The sequence below is a fragment of the Gorilla gorilla genome, chromosome 4 (genome assembly GCF_029281585.2).
Source record: "Gorilla gorilla gorilla isolate KB3781 chromosome 4, NHGRI_mGorGor1-v2.1_pri, whole genome shotgun sequence".
Lineage (NCBI taxonomy): Eukaryota > Metazoa > Chordata > Mammalia > Primates > Hominidae > Gorilla > Gorilla gorilla.
The window spans coordinates 118,231,742-118,257,723 of NC_073228.2; the positions used below are offsets into that span (position 1 = coordinate 118,231,742).

Here is a 25,982-nt window from a genome sequence, read left to right on the forward strand (position 1 = left end):
ATCCTTAACAAATGATGAAACTGGAGCTCAAAAAGTTTAAGTAACTTTTCTGCAGTTACAGAGCTCATCAATTGTGGCATGTCGAAATCAACCCTAGATCTGCTTGACTCAAGTCTAGAGTGCAAACACATAATCCGTACACCACAGTGCTTTCTGTGATGTCAATTCTGTTGAGATAACCAAAAAGGGTAAAATGGTTACCTTAACAGAGAAGTTCAAAAGTGATTTTTAGAGGCAACTTGCATAAATTCTAAAGCAATGTGAATGTGAACATAATTACATGATAATATATCAACATGCATGCATTGCCTTTTTTGGGACCACAGAAGGTGTGGGCCTGGTGGTAAGAAACATGTGAAAGGGGAGTAAGATTCTAATTAAGTCTTAAGAGCAGCATAACATGGATTTATTATACATAACCTTAACTATCACTGCATCCTGGTGGATAATTCTAGGATTTTTGACCTGTAGATAAAGCTCTTGCCTAAGTCAGGAGAAGACAATTTCAGAAACTCATTGTTTTAGCAAATGACGAGAATACTTCTTTCAAAAATAGGTATAGCTGGAGTTTCTAGAGCTTTTCCCAATACTGACATTGCTCTAGATCTGTCTTTCCTTACCAATTTCCCTTCCTCCTCTTCCATGGCTAATTTTCCCATCTTTATATCGCAAGTTATTATTTAATTCATCTACTTGTCCCTCTCTGAAGGTCCATGGAATGCTAATACTTATTCATTTGGTCACTTTTACTAGGGACAGCAGAGTGGGTGTTAATGCATACTAATCATGTAAGGTTGATATTATTTTTATTTTTTTTGTAGCTGAAGAAACTGAAGTTTAGACAGATTAAATATATTGCCCCAAACCACTCAGCTAGTAAGTGGTCAAGCCAGAAATTAAATCCAAGCTTTTCCGGCTCCAAAATGTTGTGTGTGTGTGTTTCCTGTGAGTCACACTACCAGATATTCAGAGCAGTTGGTTGATATTTAAAAGGCATGAACAAAAGCCACCCACCCCAGAAATAACTCTACCACTCAATGGTTATTGTACTTTAAATTTCAATATTTGAGACGCATTTCTTCTGCATTGTTGGCTGCTCTCTCCATAAAGTGTTTTAAGTTAATAAATGTTATTTTTCTTTTGTAAATCTATACATAGCACATTAATGAATATTAAATTAAATGCAGGCATACTTTCAGCTGCTCAAGTAACAGAAAATCCACCTGATGGTGACTTTAACAAATGGGGTAGGTGGCTGCTGGTTCAGTGGCTTAAGATATCAGGGCTGGAATTACTGTGACTCTTTTGGTCTGTTTTTCATGGTCACAGGGTGGTTGCTGCAGATCCAAGTATCACCTCTATTTAGGGCTGGAGGAAGGGAAAGAAGAGGTCTATGTCAGCCGTGTCTGTCTTTTTTTAATCTAAAAAAGCAAAGATATTCTACTAAGTTCTCAAGCAACCTTTTGCTTATGATTTCAGATTGGAACTGCATCATATGGCTACACATAACTGCAAAGGAGTCTGGGGAAATTGATATTTCTGTAGTGGAGATAGGCAAGAGAGAAGGATGGGAATACTATTGGGTTAGCCACTTGATAGTGCTGCCTACAACATATGATATGTGTTCATTTTATTATTAAAAGGACTTTCTGAAACAGCAAATAACATTATCTCCATTTTTACAGAGAGCAGAAATAAGGTTAACAAAGTTTGGATGACTTCTCAAGGTCATGTAACAAGTTAGTAGCACATCTAGGATCTAAGCCTTAGTTTTCTTCATTCCAGCAAGTTTTTTCTTCATATTTTTCTCCTAGAGAGGAGTTGGCAATTCAGTGATTAATACTTAATTAGTTTCACATTCCTCCTCCTGGGTGGTGAGAGTGAACAGGGTTGCTGGAATGGGCATGAGACTTCCAGACAGAGGAAGATTCCAGGATGGATGGTGAGGGAATGACAAGCATCAGCTTTGCTCGTTTCTTCTGAGTTTTGCTCAGGATTGGTGAACTCTGAACATAGCTTTTCAATTTTTTCCCTCCTGCAGTTCTGGGCTGAGGATCTTGGAGGAGATCTCAACGAGACCATTGAAAAGTCATCTCTCCCTTTCTGTTTGTCTTTTGACCTAGTCTGTGATGGGCACCTGTAGTCTCGTTTCTTTGTTGACTGAATCCTAACAACACATTAATAAAGAAAACCTCATTATTTGGCTTTCTTCTGTAGTGTTTTTTGTGGGGTTTTTTTTTTTTCACTTTGTGACATCCAAATGCTAGTTTCTAAGGAAGGAGGCTTTTTTTGTTTTTTGGTTTTTTTTAATGAATACATTTCTGTGCATTTTTGTTTGGGGCCATGATCCCAAAAATGTCCTAAAAATGATATTGGAAGTTCCTTGTCATGGGTTATGTGAAGCTTCTGGTGGGAAAAGCACCATATACTGTTCCATGATGGAGCCTCCTCTGACCTCCTCTGTATTTCCTCAGCATTTTCTTTGTTTCTCTGTTGTAGTACTTACCACAAGGAAACATTAAAATGTAAATTTAAATATAAATCTTTCATGTATATTGCTCTTCCGCATCAAACACTGAGAGGCTTTTTAATCCTTGTATCCACAGAACCTTACAAATAGAAGCATTCAGTAAGTGAATGAAAAAAAGAGAGTTTGGTTTTATTGAATATTTGGTTTAAAGGTTAACCAAGAAATCTTATTTATTTTTGTTCATGCTGTTGAAAACAGTTATGTAATGTAATGGCTCAAGGATTTGTCTTAGTAAGCAGAATATTTTAGATGTAAATTGGATTCAGTGTGTTTGGCTGTGTACACTGTCATTCAGAACGTCAGTGATTACTTTCTAGTTTTGAAGTTTTGTACATGTAGACTGTTTGTTAGGATTTATTTGGATGTCTGACAACCTCATTTATTCTCATTCTTCCCTCCTCTGTTTTTTAACCATAAAAACTGCTTTTATTATTAACTAACATTCATTTACTCAACATCTCCAAAGTAAAAAAAAAAGCATTAAATATTATATGATTAAAAGTCTCCCATCCATTTCTAGTGCCCAGCCACTCAGTTCACCTTCCCTAAGTGACTTTTATCATTAATTTCTGGAGTATTCTTTCAGAGATACTTTATGCACATACAAATACAAATATAACATCTCCCCTTTAACAAATCTGCACAAATAATAGCATATACTTTGCTTTAAAAAAAAAAAACCTCAGTACTTACTTGATATCTCTTTTTAATAGCATATAACACGTATCTTCATCTTTTGTTTAATGGCATACTATTCATTTTATGGCCATTCATAATTCATTTAACCCGTTTCCCTACTAGATTATTCATATTATTTCCAGTTTTTTGCTAATATACAAGCAATGCTGCAACAAATAATCATGTACATTCACTATTTTTCACTGTTGCAAATATATTGATATGACAGATTTTATTCTAAGGAAATTGAATTACATTATCAAAGAGAATGTATGCTTGTAACCTGATAAATTGCTCTCCTCAGATTGTACCAATTTACACTTCTGCCTGAGATATGCGTGAGTACTGTTTCCTCATACATTCAATGGTATAACATGTTATAAAACTTTTACTGCCTATTCAGTCTGACAGGTCAAAAAGTGGTATCTCATTTTCTTCTTATGATTGAGGTTGGGCATTTGTTTCTATAAGTTTAAGAGCCATTTTCATCTCATTTTCCATGACCTAAGGCTTGTATCCTGTATTCATTTTTCTACTGTGCTGCTTGTCTCTTTCTTAATGTTTAAGAACTTTTATGTATTAGGGAGGTTAGTCCTTTGTGATAGGTGTTGTGAACGTTTTCCCGTGGTTTGGTCTTTGTCTTTTTACTCTCTTTATTGTAGTTTTAGTTAATTGCAGAAAGCAAAAGTTTAATGAAGTCAAATGCATTAAATGCATTAAAAGATAAGATGCAGTGTTTTATCTTAAGACTCTGGAGTTTGTGTCAAAAAGGCCTTCCTTTCTCCAAGGTTACGGCCAGGTTCTTACCTGATTTCTTTTAATATGCTAGTATTTTCATTTTCACATCTATGTCTTTCAAACACTTGTATGGGTATGAGGCATGGGTTTAACTCTGCTTTTCTCCGGGTGGTTACTTAGTTGTCTCCAAATCATTTTTCCATAAGCTATATTTTCCCCACTGACTGAGAGTCTACCTTTGTATTATTATGAAATTCTCAGTATATTGGGTCTATTTTAGACTTTCTGTTCTGTTCCATCAGGCTTTCAGTTATATTAAGTGCCAGTACCACCTGATTTTAATGATTAACTTATGTTTTAAAATTTATGTGGCTGCTTCTCCCTTGTTACTCTTCCTTTTCAGAATTTTCCTGGCTATTCTACTTACTTTCCTAACAAATACATGACTAAAATTATTTTTTTCAGTGTGTAATTTTTAAGCCCCAGTATTTGGCTGAGCAATGCCCTGGATTATTTTCTAGAAGGTAAACCCAAGATGTTTAATGAATTGTCCCCAACTGCAAGAGCTTGCAGTTACATTGCAGAGGAAAAGCACATGCAGAAGGTAGATAGGAGAAGGGTTCTGCAGCCAAACTCCTTCTGGTGTACACAGGTTACCTCTTTGTGGGCAGGCCCCTCCTGCTAAACTCCAGCCCCTCTTCGCTGATGGCTGGTCAGTGCTAACCTGTGATGATGAGCTTGAAGTATATTACATTTGGTTATCTGAGCAAATACAAAACAGTCGCACTAGAAAGTTCATGCTCATGGTGGGACATATTCTGAGGGCACATTCAGCATTATGCCTACAAGTTACTTTAGACCTCTGGCCAAGACTGTTAACCATCACCCTAGAATTAAGGTAGATTAAACTGTTCTTCTGACCTAAAATCTTTTATCTCTTAACAACCTCAGAATTGAAAATGAATATAGAAGAACTAAATAATATTAGTTCTTCTCATTACTTTAACTCCCCTACAAGTGAGCTTAAAACAGGTCATATATATTGTAAAGATTATATGGACTGTAATGAGAATAGTTCTATGGTTAGATTTTCATACTTGACAATGAATGAGTGGTGAATACCTGTGATGTTGAGAATGTTTTCATTTTCTTTATAGAATTGAGTGCATTAACATATCTCTCAACCTGGCAAATACCACTGGACAGTTTTTAATTGACGGCACCTACCCTTGTCTCCTAGGACAGTTCTTTCCTTCCTGCTTCACTGCCTGCTGTTTTTCAGATCCTCTTTTGTCCTGACCTTCCAAATGCCCGCTGCATTTGGGCTTCCTCTGGACTTGGCCTTGAGTACTGTTTTGTTCTCTTCACTTTGTCTAATTTTTCCTTTGATCTCATACAATTACCCAAATAACAGTTTTCTGAAATTTACTTCAGTAGTCCAGACTTCTCTTCTGAGTGACCTGCACTTGGCGTATATACAAAGATGTAAATGGCCAAAATGAAACCTTTTATTTCTTACATTCCTTGCCTCCCTCCAGCCCTTGGCCCTTTGTACCCAGGAAATGGCACCACCATCCACTGTGTTTCTCAGGGTAGAAACACAATAGCCATGTTTGCATCTTCTCTTTCTTTTATTGCTCCCACATCCAGCCCATCAGCAAGTTCTGACAAGATTTCTACTTTTGTTGTTGCTGTTGTTGTTAGATGGTAGTCAGTATTTTATTATTTGGTGAATCAGGAGAAAGGGCTTTTGTTTTCTTAAGGGAGACTAGGAAAACTAATTAACAGGGAGAAACCAAAAACATTACATAGGTGTTTTTCTGTGCCGTACAGCATTTTTCTTTGTGGAAGAATTGAAAACTTTATGTGTGCCTCTATTAAATGGATATTTTTAAACTTTTATTTTGGTTCAAGGGTACATGTGCAGGTTTGTTATACAGATAAATTGTGTGTTGGGGGGTTTGGGTTATATCATGTATGTAATAAGCATATAAGCATAGTACCCAATAGGTAGTCTTTTTTTTTTTTTTTTTTTTTTGAGATGGAGTCTTGCTCTGTTGCCCAGGCTGGAGTGCACTGGCGCGATCTCAACTCACTGCAACCTCTGCCTCCCAGGTTCAGGCGATTCTCCTGCCTCAGCCTCCCGAGTAGCTGGGACTATAGGCACGCATCACCACACCTGGCTAATTTTTGTATTTTTTAGAGATGGGGTTTCATCATGTTGGCCAGGATGGTCTCGAACTCCTGACCTCGTGATCTGCCCGCCTTGGCCTCCAAAAGTGCTAGGGTTACAGGCGTGAGCCACCACGGCCAGCCTAGGTAGTCTTTTGATCTTCACCTTCCTCCCACCCTCTACCCTCAGGTAGGCCCTGGTGTCTATCATTTCCTTCTTTGCGTCCATGTGTACTCAGTGATTAGCTCCCACTTATAAGTAAGAATATGTGGTATTTGATTTTCTATTCCTGCATTGGTTCACTTAGGATAATGGCCTCCAGTCCCATCCACGCGGCTGCAAATGATATGATCTCATTCTTTTTATGGCTGTGCAGTATTCCATAGTGTACACATACCATATTTTCTTTATCCCTCTACCAATGAAGGGCATTTAGGTTGATTTCATGTCTTTGCTATTGTGAATACTGCTGCAGTGAACATACGCGTACATGTATCTTTATGGCGGAATGATTTATAATCCTTTGGGTATGTACTCAATAATGGGATTGCTGGGTCTACTGGTAATTCTGTTTTAAGTTCTTTGAGAAATCATCAGATTGCTTTCCACAATGGCTGAACTCATTTACATTCCTACCAGAAGTGTGTAAGTATTCCCTTTTCTCTGCAACCTCACCAGCATCTGTTAGTTTTTTATTTTTTTGAGACGGAGTTTTGCTCTTGTTGCCCAGGCTGGAGTGCAATGGTGCTATCTTAGCTCACTGCAACCTCTGCTTCCTGGGTTCAAGTGATTCTTCTGTCTCAGCCTCCTGAGTAGCTGAGATTACAGGCACGCACCACAATGCCCGGCTAATTTTTGTATTTTTAGTAGAGATGGGGTTTCACCATATTGGCCAGGCTGGTCTCGAACTCTTGACCTCAAGTGATCTGCCCTGCCTCGGCCACCGAAAGTGCTGGGATTACAGGCGCCAGCTACCATGCCTGGCCACATCTATTATTTTTTGACTTTGTAATAATAGCCATTCTAACTGGTGTCAGATAGTATCTCGTTGTGGTTTTGATTTGCCTTTCTCTGATGATTAGTGATGATGAACATTTTTTCATATGCTTGTTGGCTGCATGTATGTCTTATTTTTGAATAAAGTCTGTTCATGTCCTTTGCCTACTTTTTAATGGGGTTGTTTGTTTCTTGTAAATTTGTTTGTTTCTTATAGATGCTGGATATTAGACCTTTGTCAGAGGCATAGTTTGCGTATGTTTTCTTTCTTTTTATAGGTTATCTGTTTACTGTGTTCATAGTTTCCTTTGCTGTGCAGAAACTCTTTAGTTTAATTAGGTCCCATTTGTCAATTTTTGTTTTTGTTGCAATTGCTTTTGGTGTCTTCATTATGAAATCTTTTCTAGGTCCTATGTCCAGAATGATGTTTCCTAGGTTATAGTACAGGGTTTTTATTGTTTGGGGTTTTACATTTAAGTCTATAACCCATTTAGAATTGATTTTTGTATATTGTATAAAGAAGGGATCCAGTTTCAATCTTCTGCATGTGGCTAGCCGGTTTTCCCAGTACCATGTATCAAATAGGGCGTCCTTTCTTCATTGCTAGGTTTTGTCAATTTTGTTGAAGGTCGTAGATGTGTCGCATTATGTCTGCACTCTGTAGAACTCTGTATTTCTGCTCCATTGAACTATGTGTCTGTTTTTGTACCAGTGCCATGCTGTTTGGGTTACTGTAGCCTTGTAGTGTAGTTTGAAGTCGGGTAATGTGATGCTTCCAGTATTGTTTTTTTTTTTGTTGTTGTTGTTTAGGATTGCTTTGGCTATTCAGGCTTTTTTTGGTTCCATGTGAATTTTAACATAGTTTTTTCTATTTCTGTGAAGAATGTCGTTGACAGTTTGATAGGAATAACACTGATTCGTAAATTGCTTTGGGCAGTATGGCCATTTTAACAATACTGATTCTTGCTATCCATGGAATGCTTTTCCGTTTGTTTATGTAATCTCTGATTTCTTTGGGCAGTGTTTTGTAATTTTCATCACAGAGATCTTTCATCTTCTTGTTTGGTTGTATTCCTAGGTATTTTATTCTTTTTGTGGTTATTATGAATGGGATTGTGTTCTTGATTTGTCTCTCAACTTGAATGCTATTGGTGTATAGGAATGCTACTGGTTTTTATAGAGTGATTTTGTTTTCTGAAACTTTGCTGAAGTTGTTTATTAAATCATTGAACTTTTGTGCAGAGACTATGGAGTTTTCTAAGTATGAAATCATATCACCTGCAAACAGGGATAGTTTGAATTCCTCTCTTCCTATTGGGATTCCTTTTATTTCTTTCTCTTACATGATCGCTCTAGCTAAGACTTCCAGTACTATGTTGAATAGGAGTGGTAAGAGAGGACATCTTTGTTTTGTGCCAGTTTTCTAAGGGAATGCTTCCAGCTTTAGCCTATTCAGCATGATGTTGGCTGTGGGTTTGTCATAGATTGCTCTTATTATTTTAAAGTATGTTCCTTCAATGTCTAGTTTGTTGAGGGGTTTTAACATGATGGCCTGCTGAGTTTTACCAAAAGCCTTTTCTGCACGTATTGGTGAGATTGTGTGTGTTCAGGGTAGTATGGCCATAGACCTTTTCTGCATCTATTGAGATGATCATGTGATTTCTGTTTTTACTTCTGTTTATGTGATGAATCATGTTTAATGATTTACATATGTTGAACCAACCTTGCATCCCAGAGATAAAACGTATTTGATTGTGTTAGATTAGCTTTTTGATGTGCTGCTGGATTCTGGTTGCTAGTATTTTGTTGAGATTTTTTGCATCAACGTTCATCAAGGATATTTACCTGAAGTTTTATTTTTTTGTTGTGTCTCTGGCTGGTTTTGGTATCAGGTTGATGCCTAGCCTCCTGGAATGTGATAGGGAGAAGTCCCTCCTTCTCAATCTTTTGGAATAGCTTCAGTAGGAATGGTATCAGCTCTTACTTATATTAATATATCGGATAGAATTCGGCTATGAATTCCTCTGGTTCTGTGCTTTTTCCGATTGATAGGCTTTTTATTACTGATTCCATTTTGGAACTTGTTATTGGTCTGTTCAGGTATTTCATTTCTTCTGGGTTCGATCTTGGGAGATTTTATGTTTCCAGGAATTTTTCTATTTCCTCTAAGTTTTCTAGCCTGTGTGCATAGAGATGTACATAGTAGCCTTTGAGGGTTTTTTTTTTTTTTTTTTTGTATTTCTATGTGGTTGGTGGTAATGTCCCCTTTGTCATTTCTGATTGTGATTATTTGGATCTTCTCTATTTTCTTTAGTAGTCTAGCTAGTGGTCTATCTATTTATTCTTGCAAATAGCCAACTCCTTGACTGTTGATCTTTTATATGGTTTTCTGCTTCTCAATTTCCTTCAGTTCAGCTTGGATTTTGGTTATTTCTTGTCTTCTATTAGCTTTTGGGTTGGTTTGCTCTTGTTTCTGTAGTTTCCCTAGGTTGATGTTAGGTTTTAAATTTGAGATCTTTCTAACTTTTTCACATGGGCATTTAGTGCTATAAACTTTTCTCTTAACACTGCTTTAGCTGTGAGCCAGACAATTTGGTATGCTATAAGATCTTTATGTCCAGTGCACTCATTGTCTCCATTTCCATGACAATCCCCCAATTTAGGTGACGAGGTACAACCACCAATCAAATGCAGTAGAGCTTCCTAACTTTTATCCTTCCTTCTACAATTGCCCCTCTTCACCCTGTTTTCCCCAGAGCAGTATGGGTGAGCCCTTCAGGCTATAAATCAGATCAAATCATTCCTCTGCCTAATACCCTTCAATGGGTTCCCACTGGGCTTAGATTGAAATCCTGTCTGGATACCATGGGTCAACAAAGGCCTGCTTATCTGGTCCCAGTTAGTCTCTTCAAACTTATTTCCAGACTGATCTCCTTTCATGCTGCCCTTTGATCATTAAGTTTCAGCCACTCTGATGTTCCTTCATTTCTTTATGCATGCTAAGCTTTTATAAAGCCCAGAGCCTTTACATGTGCTGTTTCCTGTGCCTAGAATATTATTCCTCTGGTTGTTTACATGACTGGCTTTTCTCTTAATCCAGATCTTGCATCAAATGGTACTTATCCAGAGGTTTTTCCTGATGACCACATCTACTGTCATCTCTAATGCATTATTCTCTATTTCATCTCTTGTTTCTTTCCTTCATAACAATGTCCAAAAGCGTAATTACTTTATTCGATTTCTTTACGTCTGCTTTCTTGACTATGTTTTTTTCTTTCTTTTTTTTTTTTTCCTAGCAAAAGTTAGTTTCAGTGGGCAGATTCTCTGTTCATCATAAATGCTGCTGTATGGCTAGTATGTAGACCAATACCTGGCACATAGTATTTAGTACACTGGATAAGTAAATGAATAAACAAGCAACACTGAGGGTCAGGATTATGTAGAGGATACAAGTAAATATTTTTCCTCAATTTCAGCATTAAAATATATGCTATGATAAAAAAAAATTTCAGGTATTAAGACCTTTGATAGTAAAAAAACAACTATGTAATAGAACATTTTTGTGAGGAAGTTACCAAAGAGGAAAGTTATCTGGACTCTCTGGAACTGCAAAATTATGCTTCTGCAATGACTTATTATTTAGGTGAATGTGTCGTACATTCGCTTGCATTATGCTTTGGTATTCTCAGCTTCCACAAGCACATTTAATTGATATTAGGACCTATCCAGTGATTAGGATAGTCACTGTTAACTAAGAAATAACAAGGAAGTTTATTTATCAAGCATTTCTTATCCTCCACTAGGTAGACATGGAGTCTCACTAACAAGTAGGGGAGACAGTCTTATTAAGAAGTCTTTTATTGTCCTTTATGTGACAGCATCAATAAGAAGCACATATGAGGATCATGGTGGAACAAAGGAGGGAGTTTCCAGATTTTTACAGGGCATCTACTACATGCTAGTGGAGCTGACGTGGAGTTTGGTCTTGAAGGAATACAAATTTGCTAGATGGAGGCTTTCCAGGCCATGGGACAGAATGTACGAAGACCCAGAAGCATGATTAGGTTGGTGTGTTCTGGAATCTCCGACCATAGGGAGATGTAAGTAGAATAGTAGGCAATGAAGTTGGAGAGATAGGCAAAACCAGATTGCAGAATGGCTTGTGTGCTATGGGTATAGATTAGATTTTACCCATCAGGCCATGGTGGGCCTTTGAGTGGTGTTAATCTTGAATTAAATTTTAAAAAAGTCATTAGACAATGGAAGATAGGAGGAATATGGTAATGGAGAGTGAAGGATCAGACTACCCAGGGAAGCATAGAGTGAGAGAAAAGTCAGAGATGGACTCCGGTAGTGTGATGGTTAATACTGTGGGGACACATCCAGACCATACCAAGTAGGGACACAGAATGGAGAAAAAGACAGTGAGATCCTTAAGAGTGGCAGCAGATGGAAAAAGCAACATGTCACAGAAGCCAAGGAAAGAGATCCTTCTTAGGGAAGCAGGAATGACAAGACAAATGAGATAAAAATTAAGATGGGAGGATCAGATTTCATAATGAAGGTATCTTTAGTGACCTTAGCAAGGGTAGTCTTGGTAGGTTAATGGGAGCAAGATCTGCCTGGAAGTTGTTTGAGAATGAATAAGTGAGAAAACAAACACAACCTAGAGTAGGCATGGAGCCAGCCCTGGTTCTCTTTGTTTGGGTGTTTTGTTTTTAGTAAACAGTAGAAGTTTGACTTTGTAGACTCTGCTGAGAGAAAAGAGGCACAGGAACTAGACTGTAGGCTATTGATGGAGGAGAACTGGATTTTGGTGAAACATTGCTTTAGACACATGAAGCAAAAGGGAAGGGAAATAAGGAGGAAAGGGTGTGGCTGTAGGTAAGATTGTGGCTAATGTATCAAATAGAGGGTATTTCCTCTGATACTGTGGGGAAAGTGCATGCTGAGAGAAAGGGGAACAATGGTGGCCCTGGAGGAAAACAACCCATGGTGGATGTGGGAATGATCACAAGGTGACTCTGAGGGTTCAGCTGAGCTTGAAGGCACAGGTGGGTGGTGGCCATAGGCCACCTGCAGCAGCCTGGATATCAGGTTCCAGATTGAGAGTTTACCTGGACAGGATCACCCAAAGGTAAAGGGTGATGCTGCTCAGAATGGCAGTAGGATTATGGTTGAAGGAGTGAGACTCAATAGAGAGAACCAGCCTAGTTAGGGAAGTGAGCAGAGGAGTAGTGAAAAGGGCCTGAATAAAAGAGAGTAGAGTGAGGTGAGAGGAGCAAGTGCATTGGGGAGAATGGAAGGAGGGCCAGTCCTAGAAGGAGGAGGCTTATTTGTAAGCAGTATATCGGAGTGATACATTCAGACTGACATTTCTTTACCAGATAAATACCTTGGAAGGTATTTATCCTGAGTTCGTATTGTTGTCCAAAACATTATGGGGAATAACTTTATTGGAACTCAGCTGTGCCACACAGCTTTTGACTATTTGGAGTCTTGGTGATTCTTAGCCCGTTTGGAAGTAGATTTGATTTTTGCACACTGCTGGGTCATTCAGGGTCAAGTTTGGTAAAGAAAGTAGACAATCAAGCTGGATAATAACATTTTTGGTAAGAATGGAAATGTGGATTTAAAGAACAGTACTATTAAAAAGTTTATGTGACTTGTAATAGTCCCTGATAGTAATTTCCAAAGGCAGCAATGACAGTGTCTTTGGAATATATATAGCTTCTCAAAACAAAGGTCTTCCTAATACGTGGGACTCTCAGCATTGAAGCATGGCTGGTATCCCTGGCTTCTGGGCCCTAAGTGTCAGTATCCCTTGCAAGTCCTTGTGGCAGTCAGAAAAGCCATCACACATTTCCAAATGCTTCTGGTTGTCTCTAGACTGCCAGGGCCTGGAGGACTTGTTTACAGAGAGCCAGGGAAGAGAGGAAGATACTCTTTTCTGTCCCTTTTACTCTTTATCTATATATCTATTTATTTACTTTGCTTTCTCGCTGGTTTTTTCTTCTTAAAAATTTTTGTTTGTTTTCATTGATTGTGGTGTGAGGAATGACAGAAACAGGAGGAAAAAGGGAACTTTATTAAATAAAGATTGAAAGTAAATGAATAATCCAGGGGAAGGCTATGGACGAATAGAAGAAAAGAGACAGAGAATAGAGTAGTCGTGGGGAAACTGGAAGAAATGTTTCTGCCACATTTGTCTGTGGTCTCTTGTCATTTTCTCTGAAGCCGAGAATAAGATTTCCTGTAAGAACGCTCGTGTGTTGTTGCATTATAGGGTATAACTGATTGCAGAGGCACCCTAAATAGATTTCACTGAGAATATAGTTAGAATTGTGTAAGGCTTTAAATCCAGACTGAAAGAGGAAAACAACTTGTTATAAGGCGAGTCCATTTCGACTTCATCTGAGGGGGTTTTCATGACTGATAGGCTCAAGCCCCTGTTTTAAAATGATGTTGTTTACGTGATTGTCCAGGAACTTTGAACTTCAAAACAGTTTTAGCTCCTGAGTACCAAGTTTTTAATTTAATTTGTACAAAATGAATACCAATACCCTTTACTAAAAATAGTATACCTGGCTAGCATTTAAAAGTTATAACCTTTAGCTTGCCATGATTGCTAAAAGTCATCTGTTGTGTGTTTTTAAAATCTGCACTAACACTTGTGGACCATTCATGCCATACTGAAGCTGATTTTCTACTTTATTTTTTCAGTTGTTCATGGTGGACAATGGAGCAGATGACTGGAGAATAGCCATGACTTATGAGCGTATTTTCTTCATCTGCTTGGAAATACTGGTGTGTGCTATTCATCCCATACCTGGGAATTATACATTCACATGGACGGCCCGGCTTGCCTTCTCCTATGCCCCATCCACAACCACCGCTGATGTGGATATTATTTTATCTATACCAATGTTCTTAAGACTCTATCTGATTGCCAGAGTCATGCTTTTACATAGCAAACTTTTCACTGATGCCTCCTCTAGAAGCATTGGAGCACTTAATAAGATAAACTTCAATACACGTTTTGTTATGAAGACTTTAATGACTATATGCCCAGGAACTGTACTCTTGGTTTTTAGTATCTCATTATGGATAATTGCCGCATGGACTGTCCGAGCTTGTGAAAGGTAAGTTTGTTTCTTTTCCTGAGAACATAATTTACCATGTGGTATCTTCACAAGTAAGAAAAAAAAAAATTTTAGACTTGAGACGTGTAGTGTCTCACTCTTAAAAATTTTGGATTTTCTGACAGGCTTCTTTGAAATGACTGTGACAAAGCTTTTCTGAAGATTTTTTCATAGAGCAAATGCCTTCATGCTTGTGTGTTTTCTTTCTAATTTGATCAGTTTTCAGTAGAGGGCTGCCTTTATAATTTTGTGCCAAAATTTGGAGACCTAGAAATTGTACAGGACACTTTTATTGGAAATGTGAGTTTAATGGTAATATTGAGTCATTTCTGTGCCTGATTGCTTATGAGCGTTGTTTGTTGTCGAGACAGAAATCCTGTGAAACAGTGTTGATGCAAAATGCCTGGGCTTTAGGGGATATCTTAAAGCGATTTGTTGGTTTTAGTGCCTGTATATAATAGTTTTCAAATGATTACTTGATAAGGAGGTTATGGGTATACGTATTAGTTTGTACTGAACTTTCAACAATTAGTAAGAACAGGCAATGTGTATTTGTTTTAATGTCTGCAGCGCTCTGGTGGTCTAGACCTAGGCATATATTCTCAGATTTCAGGAGTGGCTCAGTGATCTTAATCAGTTATACGTTAATAATGTTAACTTTGCCATTTAAGAAAAATAGACTTATGACATAAGCAGGAATAGTTGTCTCATAATGGGCTACGGAGTACCCTCACATGACCTTGGTTAAGAAAATTCAAGTTGAAATTAACAGTAGAGACATAGGAATGATTTAGACATTTCTAGGAGTGTTGAAAGTTCAGATGTTAGTCTTTGTAGTTTTTTTTTTTTTTTTTGAGATGGAGTCTCGCTCTGTCGCCCAGGCTAGAATGCAGTGGCCCGATCTCGGCTCACTGCAAGCTCTGCCTCCCAGGTTCACACCATTCTCCTGCCTTAGCCTCCTGAGTAGCTGGGACTACAGGCGCCTGCCACCACACCTGGCTAATTTTTTGTATTTTTAGTAGAGACGGGGTTTCACCGTGTTAGCCGGGATGGTCTCAATCTCCTGACCTCGTGATCTGCCTGCCTCAGCCTCCCAAAGTGCTGGGATTACAGGCGTGAGCCACCGCACCAGGCCAAATTTTTTTTTTTTAATTTGGCTTTTGAAAGTCAAGGTTATACACTCAGATAGTTCAAGGAAGAAAAACAGCTATATGAGAGTTGCTAAAAAAAAAAAAAAAAAGGGTAGTGAACCCTGACCACCCCCCAGCCCATTCCAGCTTTCCAGAAGCATTCACTTTAAATCTGTTTAGCCATTCTCTTGGTAACTGCTTTTTATAGTTTTGTATTTTAAATACAAAAATAAATTGTATTTTAAATACAATTGCTTATGTTGCTGCATCTAGATTTTTTGTTGTTGTTTTTGGAGCTATTAACTTCCTTCTGTGGAAGTCAGTTTTTTTTTTTTCCCATATATAAACATACCACTTTCACAACTTCACTCCTCCCCAAAAAAGTGATTTTTATCTCCCTATCTCCCAGTAAGATATAAAAACCCTAAAATCTATATTCTATGTTTACATTGTTATTACTGTATAAACTGCATTTGTAGCTGAACAAGATAATATATCGTAATCATTTTTCCTTTCCTGCACAATTTTTTATTTTTTTCTGGAAGAAATAGTTGGCTCATTTTTTATTTGCTTAGTTTTCTGTATACTTATCACTAAATCATCTCTAAATTCTCTCACATTATATAAATACCTTTTACTCTTTTCAAATATATTAAGCAATTTATCAACTTCACCTTGAAGAAATGACTCTTGGAACATTCTGACTTGCATCTCTATCATGTTGGGGACTTTCTTTGCCTTTTTTGTATGCTCAGTAGCCCCTTTCTTGAACCCCATTTCACCCTCTTTCTTCGTTCTTTATTTTGGTAGAATCTGTCTTCCAGTAGTTTTGAAGCAAAGGTAGTGTATAAGAGAGATATTTTTGAGATCTTGCAGATATGGGAGTCTTTAGTCTTCTCTCATGCTTAACTGGTAATCAGCTAGATATAAAACTCTAGACTGGAAATCACTTTACTTCAGAATATTGAAGGGTCCATTTTCTTCTGGTATTCAGGGTCTAGCAGTCTGATGCCATGCTCCTTTTTTTATTTATTTATTTTGTTTCTGGAGACTTCTAGTATTGGTATTCTAAAATTACACAAGGATGTAATTTAATGCATCCTTGTAAAATACAAGGATGTATTTTAATCCATGGTACTGGGAACTTGGTGGACCTGTTCAATCTCGAAATTCATGTCCTTCAATTTTTGGAGATTTTTCTGAATTCTTTAATGATTTTTGTTCCTATTTTCTGTTGTGTAGATAATGGCCCTCCTATATTATTCCCTAATTTTCTTATTCTTTGTTTATAGTTTTCCATTTGTTTTTGCTCTGTATATGGAAGATAACCTCAAATTTATCTTTCACACTTTCTATTGGGATTTTATTTCTTCTGTATTGTGTATTAATTTCCAGTGTCTAATTTTTGATCCCTGAATGCCTTTTTTTAAATAGCATCATGCTTTTCTTTCATAGAAACTTTTCTCTGGAGATGTTAATTATGGCTTTTTGAAATTTTTCTCTTTGCATTTTGTTTCCCCAAAGATGCATTTTTCTTTTGTTTTGGCTTCTGTTTTAGGAGCTTTTCATACATACTTCAAATTTGTCAGCTGCAGGCTTTATTAAAGGGTGATTTGAGTGGGGGACATAGAACAGCAATTTCAATACCTTTACATATTTTGTCTTCTCTGACCATCTGACCAGTGCATCGGAAGTCTTTTCTGCTCTTCTGCCATGAAAGCAGAAGCCTGAGGTGACAGCGTCTTGGGAATTGAAACACAGGGCAAAGAAGAGGTCTCAACAGTTACTATGCAAGCATTTGCTTGTTCTCCTGGTATCAGTACAGTAGCTTGCTCTCTCCAGTGTCTGATGCCCTGCAGTAGGTCCACAGACCTTGTGTTGTACTGTCTCCAGATAATAGATTTTCAGACTTCTGCCAGGTTGCGAAAGAACAGTTAGTGTTTCTACAAAGCAGAAGAGGACATCTGTGTGTCTAACTGCCTCTATGCCTTTTTTGAACCTGTCCTCCCTTTCAAAGCTCTATGGTTATCCCCACATGCAGAAGTACTGGTGCCAACAGTGCCTAAGTCATGGGTGAGGGGTTTGGTTCTCGATGCATGTGCGGTTGCCTCTTGGTTTTTCACCACTGTTGCCACAGAATTCTGCATTCTCATGTCAGGTAAGTCAGTGGCCACCTGTCGACTGGCTTTCTAGCTTTTTTTTTTTTTTTAACTACTCTTCTGTCATTCATTCTTGTTGTCCTTATGGGTTTACATGCTTTTTTGCTGTCTGCTTGTTTTAGTATTATTTATAATCATTTTAAGGTTGTTAAGGGAAGGAGCTGAGGCCAGCATGTTTGTTGAGCCCACCTGTTTATACTAGAAATTTGGTAGTGACTAGTTTTTAATATCATGTCTCTGAACCTTTTTTTAGAACTTCTCTGCGTAAATATGCCATTTGAGGGATTAACGTTTTCTTTTTAAGGAAAGGTAGACTCCTTATGGTAATGCTTTGTTTCCTAGCAATCATGGTATTTACGGGCTTATGATATTTTCTGGAGCAGATGTACCTTATGATGATTGAAGAATAAATATGGAAAACTCTAGTTGACATACCTATTTACTGTATAAAGATAAGCCCTAATTAAAAATTATGCATAACAATGTAACAATGAGGGAAACAGCCAGGTCTGACAATATATACATCTCCACGGGTGGTCTCTAGTGCATCTGCTTCCAAAGGCCAATTAAGAGAGCCTCAAAATTGTGTACATGCCATATATTTTCTTTTCAAAAATAGTTCATCTTAGCTGTTTTAACCCTTATCACTAAATACAGAATGCCAAGGCAAGCTGTGCCACATTCGCTTAGCAGCCCCGAGTCTGTGTGTTTTTTAACATGCTCTGATTGTGAGGTGATGTCCATTGCTGTTTTCATGTAAAGAGGCAATAAAAGGTGAAAACTGTTCATTTCATAGCAAGAATGAGAGTGTGTAGCCAGCAGGTACATAAAGGAAACAAATCTGTGACAGCGTGGTGGGGAAGGGACAGAGGCCAAAACTCTGGATTGGGACACTGGGATTTAGTCTCAGTTGTGTAATTTAGGGGCTGAGTGACCTCAGGCCAAACATCTCGTGTCTTTTTGCCTTAGTTTATTCATTTGCCAACTAAATGGCTTGTTAAGACTTTTTCCCAAGGTAACGTTTTATCATTACACAAATGTGTAAAAGAAAAAAAAATTATTAACCAGCATTGTGTTAATAGAAGATTTTCCACATTTGGTTTTTATTAAACTTCCCTTTTTGCTGCACAAATTCTCCAGATTGTGGTTTGTAAGATACAAAGACAAAAAAAAATTGTTTTTCCATAAATTTGCAATTTGGAACATGATGTCACCAGTATCTTACGCTTCCTTGATAATTATTTTCTGACCCTTTTTTTTCCCCTCTTATATGAAGTTTACAATACTAAATATAACACACAGCTTTTCTATTTATTTGGTTTAGGATTTGGATTTGAATGAATCCTACCAGTTCCATCTTTGGTCCATCCAAGCATCCTCTCCATGTAAAAAGGGGAGATTCACATCTGATAGAAATTTTTATTTTTAGTTAATTAGATATCTAAAAAGAGACTTAGATTTTTGGACTTTTTTAAAAGGAAAGAGCTAGAGAAAAAGAGAAACAGCTTTCTAGAGAAGTTTGCATTAAAAACCTATTCCTGTCCTTCTAGGAGCACAAGATTCAGGATTTCTATAAGTTTCTAGAAATTGTTCTGTACTAATGGGGAGAGCATCGTATGGGAGGCATTTATTCCTTGTGGTATTATTTTCCCTGGCATATCATGCGCCTCTGAAATTTTTTACCTGTAGGTAATAAAAATTCTCTCTCTCTCTGTCTCTCTTTTTGGTGAATGATAGGAGGAAGCAGAGAAGGAAGAATCTAGCATTATTTCTGTGGCCTACATTTGTTAATAAGCAGCTTCCCCAGACCAGACCACAGTAATCTACTCTTTCTCTGGTTATGGTTTGGCTTTGTGTTAAGGTAGGCATCAGTCCTAGGAAGAACACTGTCCTCTGAAGCAGCTGAGAAGTGTGGCCCAGTGCCGCTAAGCGATCTCATGTTCATGGGGTCCCAGGCCAAGGCATTTAATCAGAATGTATTAGGAGAAATTTCAGGAACATTTATGTTTTAGAAGAAACCTGAAACTCAGAGCTTGGGGTCCTGAAGACTGGGAATTATCCAATCCTGACTTGTACCTTTTGAGACTTCTCTAGTTTTGTAAAGATAGCGTACATAGGCCCCTATTCACCCCAAAGTGTGTTTTACTGGGCACCGTTTCTGAGCAAGAATAGTCGCTATTTTGCAAGAGGTAGAACTGGATATTGTGGGTCAGTGCTGTGTTACACAAAGAAAGGAGTTTTGTTTCTTTTTCACTATAAGAGTTCTCAGAGCATTTAGTATATGTATATGCATTAGAAATCCTCAAGAGGGAAAAGGAGTATTTATTTGGCCATGCTTTCTGGGAAACATACTTGACATATGACAATACTGAAGTTTTGGAGATAGAAAGAAATTGAGCTTTTCTGCACAGTTTGGAAATTCAAAATAATGTTTCTGTGTTCAATGAAATCTTTGCCTTTTTGACATAGGTTTGTAATGCTGTGTTAGGGGGCAAATTGGGGATGGAAAGGAAAAGAGAGAGCAAAGGTGAGTTAGGTATTTAGGTGGTAGTGTTCCCAAGCAGAAAAGCAAACATTGTGATAATATGTAATAAATTGGAGATTCCAGGTAATGTTTGGAATGGAAAAGGGTCATTTGGTTAAAAAAGTGGCCAACTATTGTCCTTTCTTTTCCCATTATTTTATCTCTCAGGGCTCTTAAATATGTATTAACTAGGTATCATTTGTTAAGAAGGAACATTTTCTAAAAATGACTTAACAATAATTTGCTCTTTTTGAAAGTAGACAAACTGGAGAAGCATAATGCAACTTTTGAATACCTTTGGATAATCTAAACTGCATTTTAGATGAATAAAGAATAAATTCTCGTGATCACTGAAAACTAATAGATGAAAATAAATTAGGTATTTATTCTCAAATTAGCATACAGAACCTGAGGAATAGAGACTTCAATTTCAGTTGTGTTTAGAGTCTACTATTCAGTGTCTTAAAAGTATATTTTGTTCTTTCATTAGAATAATCCAGGTAGATTTCAGTCTATTTTTTGTCACCCTGTCACTAATACTCTTCTATGTTGTATTATTTTGTTTTTGTTTTTAATTTCCTGGAAGATGATTTCTGAAATGCAGTTGAAACATAATTTATTATTATATGGTCTGTTAGAGAAGCACAACCAAGAGGATATAGATATAAATATATGAGAGGGGATTTATTAGAGGAATTGGCTCACAGGATTATGGAGACTGAGAAGTCCCAAGGAGAGGCCATCTGCAAGCTGGAGACAGGGGATGCTGGTATATGTGGCTCAGTCCAAGTCCAAAAGCCTCAGATCCAAGGAAGCCAGTGGTGCAACTCTCAGTCCAAAGCTGAAGGCCTGTGAATCCAAAGAGATGCAGGTGCAAGTCCTGGAGTCCAAAGGCTGGAATGCCTGAAGTTCTGATGTCTAAGGACAGGAGAGGAAGAATGTCCCAGCTCCAGGAGAGAGAGGGGATGGGGGAGGGAGAGAGAGGAACTCACCTTTTCTCTACCTTTTTTGTCCTGTCCTAGCCCCCAGCCAGGATGGTGCTCACCCACGTTGAGGGTGGATCTTCCTCACTCAGTTTGCTGACTCACACACCAGTCTTCTTTGGAAACACCCTCACAGACACTCAGAAATAATGCTTTACCAGTTCTCTAGGTATTCCTTAATCTAGTTAAGTTGACACCTAAAATTAACCATCACATATGGTATATTGTGGAATATTACAGTCAAATCATGCCCCATAATAAAACTACATACAACATAAGTTTTATATAAAATAGCTGCTTTTAGCACAAGGATCAGTTATGTCTTCTGACATCAGTAGTATGAAGGAGTTGCTAAGGGAAAGCTCCTGTAGGATGAGAGAATATCTCATTTTGTAACTAGACAGATTTCTAGTCTCTTAGCACTGATTTATAGAGGATATGAGATTTGGGGTCCCACTTTCTCTGTATCCCTATAGAGAATATGTAATTTGGGGTCCCACTTGCATATGGAATATGGGCATTGAATATAATTTTGTACATACTAATTTAAAATGAATACCCTTGTTCCTGAGCACCAATAAAACAAAAAATAGGATGGTAGTTGTTTACATCTAGTAAATTAATTTAGCATTGCAGTGGATGTCTTTTAATAACTTAATCTGTTCCTCTAACACCACATGTATTCATTACTTCTCTTTGTAGAACATGCTTTTAAATGAACTTTAAGTTTCAATATGTGATCAACTCTGTATAGAGTTCTTAAATGATCTGGGTTCTAATTTTCAAGTTTTCCATTTCAAAACAGTTTCAGTGTTTTTTATCTGTTTATATAACATAAGCCAGTTGTCATGGAGGAAGGGATGAATGGCATCTGAAAGTTTCACTTGTTCTATTTGTGGTTTTTTATTATTTGCATAAGATGAATGTGAAATAGGGAGCCACATATTAGAGTGCTAGCTCATTTTCCTGGTCTGCCAGCCATGATTTTATTTTGTATTTTCAGGAGAGTCACCCAGAGGCCTAGCCTACTCCTTTCCCAGCACTAGCCATTAGAGGTGCCTATTTCCTGATGATTTACTTAAATTTGAAACATGTTACTTGGGATCAAGTTTCTTTAATTGTTGTAAAAGTAGTCATAAAATATGCATTGCAGTGCTGGGAAAACATATCCACCTTGATTTATTACAGAATATTGGATAGTTATTGGATAATGAGATTATTTCCTACCACTTGAAGATTCAGCTGTTGCCAAGTAAACTCTAAGCATTTCATCAATGGATTTGTAATTTGTGGTTGATGGCAATGTAATACTTTGTAAACTTATACTTCCAAGTGGGTCTGATTCATACATACAGATATAGCATTTTCAGGCTCATAAATGAGTCACAACTTTAAAATGGGCCCTTTCAAGTTATAAAAGTCTGCAGTTTGAAAGCATTCATCCTGCATCTGTGACTTGCAAAACATCAATGCTAAGTATAATGTTTGCCAAATAAATTGGTCATTAAAGTCTTTTATGGAAAGAAAAACCAGTACTCTCTCAAATTCAATTTTCTCTTCTTTCTTATGTAGATATGCTTCTTGTTTTATTTTGTTTTGTTTTTTGTAGTTTTATTTTTTGAGTTGGAGTCTCGCTCTTGTCACTCAGGCTGGAGTGCTGTGGCACAATCTTGGCTCACTGCAACCTCTGCCTCCTGCGTTCAAGCTATTCTCCTGCCTCAGTCTCCCAAGTAGCTGGGACTACAGGTACCCGCCACCATGCCTGGCTAATTTTTTATGTATTTTTAGTAGAAATGGGGTTTCACCATGTTGGCCAGGCTGGTCTTGAATTCTTGACCTCAGGTGATTTGCCCACTCGGCCTCTCAAAGTGCTGGGATTACAGGCGTGAGCCACCACGCCCGGCCTTGTTTTTATTTTTTAACTCTTTTTGGTCTACCTCCTGAGAGAATAATGAGGAGTAGTATTTGTTGGCAAGGGGCTTTGAGATCCTGGTTTAAAGAATGCAGATTGAAAATACCAGCACTGTTAAATTCACATAGAAAACACATGAAAAGCTCAGCAGCTCAGGAATCCAACCTCAATGATCTCGTAGCGAGTTCATTATGGTCCTCCTCATCCTGTCATCCATGCTGATGTACAGATTTCATGGAATAGAGGTCCTAAGTGTTTTCTGACTTTGAAAATCCCTGTAATTATCCATATATACATTAGCAGCATGCAGCACTGCACTCCTGGGTAGCATTCTCATGTAATTCAGCTTCAGAACCACTGTGCCAGATAAAAAGAAGGAACATAAAGTCTAAATGTAAACATGCTGACATTCAAGCCATTTTGTCTTTAAGGAAATTAATACATTTCTTAGACATAAATCGGGCTTGGCTGGAGAAAATGCAAGTGCTTCCTACTTACTGCTGGATTTTCTGCATTGTATTTTTTTTAATTTTATACTCTTTATTTTAAAATGTTTCCTTAATGTAAGATTGTATTAATACAATCATAGAAATGCAAGACAAAAGTGCCTTTACATGCCATAAAAAAGGACATTTTATATCTTGCTGAGCTTGGACGGATCTGCCTTCTATTATAATGTTAAGCTTTTATAACCTTAGTCCATGTTAATGGACTTGCTTACTATTATGAGAATTAAATGGGGAATGAGGTAGATTTTAGTATTGTATCCCCAAGCTGGTGTCAGGTAATAAAGCACCTACTGTCTTTCAAGGGAGCCTCTTGGCTTGAGTCTCTTAGGAGGGACTATGTGAACTGTTTCTCCGCTGCTTGCTGACTGGTAGAGCAATGTCTAGTCTATGGATGGTTCCTGAGGCTCTGCGGAGAGGGGCATCAGTCTGTCCCACCCTGATAGTTCCAATGCTGTTTTGTCTCTCATTCAAAATCCCATGAGTCAATAAATAGTCTGATCACTGTCAAATAATTAAGGATACTGAAAAAGGCCCAGGCATCAGATATTTAAACCATAGTGTGGTGGTAAAGTCAAAGCCATTTTGGGTTTGTGGCCATTATTCAGTGACTGTTTGGTGAATAAATATTAGAATTTAAAAACTTTGTGTAGAATTTTACCATGATTTTTGGTTACAGTGTAAAAAGACAAAAGGATCTTTGTCATTTTTTAAAACAACTTTATTGAGGTATAATTTATGCACCGTAAACTCCACCTATTTAAAGTGTACAAGCCAAGAATTTTAGGGGCTATGCAACCATCACTACAATCCAGTTTTAGAACAGTTCCATCACCCTCCAAAACTTTCATCATCTCTGTGCCCATTTGCAATAAATCCCTGCTCCCTCTTGCAGTCTTCCAGGTGACCACTAATATGCTATCTGTCTCCATAGATTTGCCTTTCTGAGGCTGTCATATAAATTGAATCAAATAATATATAGTCTTTTACATCCAGTCCTTTTTACTTAAAGATTTTGATGTTTGCCTATGTTGTAGTATGTATTGAAGTTTGTTCCTTTTTATTGATGAATACTATTCTGTTGTAAGAATATGCCACAATTTGGTCACTCATTCACCAGTTGATCTACATTTCGTTTGTTTTCTGTTTTTGGCTACTAAGAATAGGGTTGCTGTGAACTTGTGCACACAATTCTCTGGATGAACTTGTTTTTTTTCTCTTAGGTAGCCATCTAAGAGTATATAATTTTACAAACCCACCAGCAATCGGCAGTGTATGAAGGTTCCAGTTTTATCACATCCTTGACAGCATTGTCAGTTGTGTGCGTGTGTGTGTGTATTATATCATATATATTGTCATATCTGGATATGGATATATAGCATTGCCAGTATGTCTGAATATACACATATGCATATGTCTTAATGTATGTATATAAACATACAGAAATATATGGTCTTAATATACATTTATTTATAGTCTTATAACCATTCTAGTGAGTATAAAGTGGTATCTTATTGTGGTTGTAATTTGCAATCCTCTAATGACTAATAATGGTGAATATCTTTTAAGTGATCATTAGTTCTTTGTGTATCTTCTTTGGCAAAATGGCAATTCAAATTGCCCATTTTTAAACTGGGGCATTTGTCTTATTAAATTTTAAGAGTTCTTTGTATATTCTGATTACTAGTATGTTATCAAATATATGATTTGCAAATATTTTCCATGGCTTGTGTTGTAATTTTCATTTTCATTGTTTTTGTATGTGCTGAGGCTGTGTACCCTTGGCTTTCTCTAAGTCAGTCTTGCCTTGCCTCCCAAAGCCATGCAGGAAAAAAGCCAGCTACACACAGCTGACTGTGAGCTCTTTGAAGAGACTTAACTCCCTTGTTCAGTTCTGTGCTTCACATCCCTCTTCTTGCTGCCCTTTTCCTACCCTGAAGTCTTTCTTTTCTAGTAACCACTATTTTCTAGTAACAGCAAAGAGAGGAAAGAGCAAAAAAAGACTGTTTTTCAATCCTGCTTAAAAAGTCTTTCCAGTTCTTGCGTTGCTTTGATGGTTGTAGTAGCTGTGAAAAATGAAGCCCAGAGAATATCCGTCATTTTTTCACTTAGGATTAAGTGTTCCTGACTTGCCTCCAATGGGAATTTTAAGATTCTTTTTGTTTTCTCCCCTAGTTGAGGTAGTAATTTGTTTTGATTGATCCCCAGCTTTCTTCATGACCAAAAGCAAACATTTGCAATGTGTCTGACCCCGTTTTTGGGATGTAGCTAGACATTGTGAAAAACCAAGCTCCTCCATCCCTTTTAGGTGACCTTGCTGGGTTTTATGACCGTCCACAGTCATGACTTTGGAAGGATGATGCTCTAGCCATGGGCTGCTTGACCAAATGATCACTGTGTGACTGTTCTTTATACTGTGCTTTGTATCACAGTGACAGGATATTATAGTACAGGTCATAGGGATGTGGCAATTGATTTTGACATACGATATTCTCAGTGCCGCAGGAGCAA

At 37.6% G+C, this 25,982-nt stretch overlaps 1 protein-coding gene across 4 annotated transcripts in view; it reads left to right on the forward strand.

Moving 5' to 3' along the window:
* The window catches only part of KCNN2 (potassium calcium-activated channel subfamily N member 2), a 394,236-nt gene that overhangs the window by 282,081 nt on the left and 86,173 nt on the right, over positions 1–25,982 (forward strand). For 2 of the 4 annotated variants that reach the window (XM_031011707.3, XM_055387457.2), the window contains one exon: positions 13,839–14,257. The exons of 1 other annotated variant lie outside the window; for it this stretch is intronic. In XM_031011707.3, the coding sequence (XP_030867567.3) occupies positions 13,839–14,257 (419 nt within the window). Of the gene's footprint in view, positions 1–13,838; positions 14,258–16,870; positions 17,546–25,982 lie in introns of those variants that run through there. One more of the 4 variants, XM_031011708.3, reaches the window with a different exon arrangement.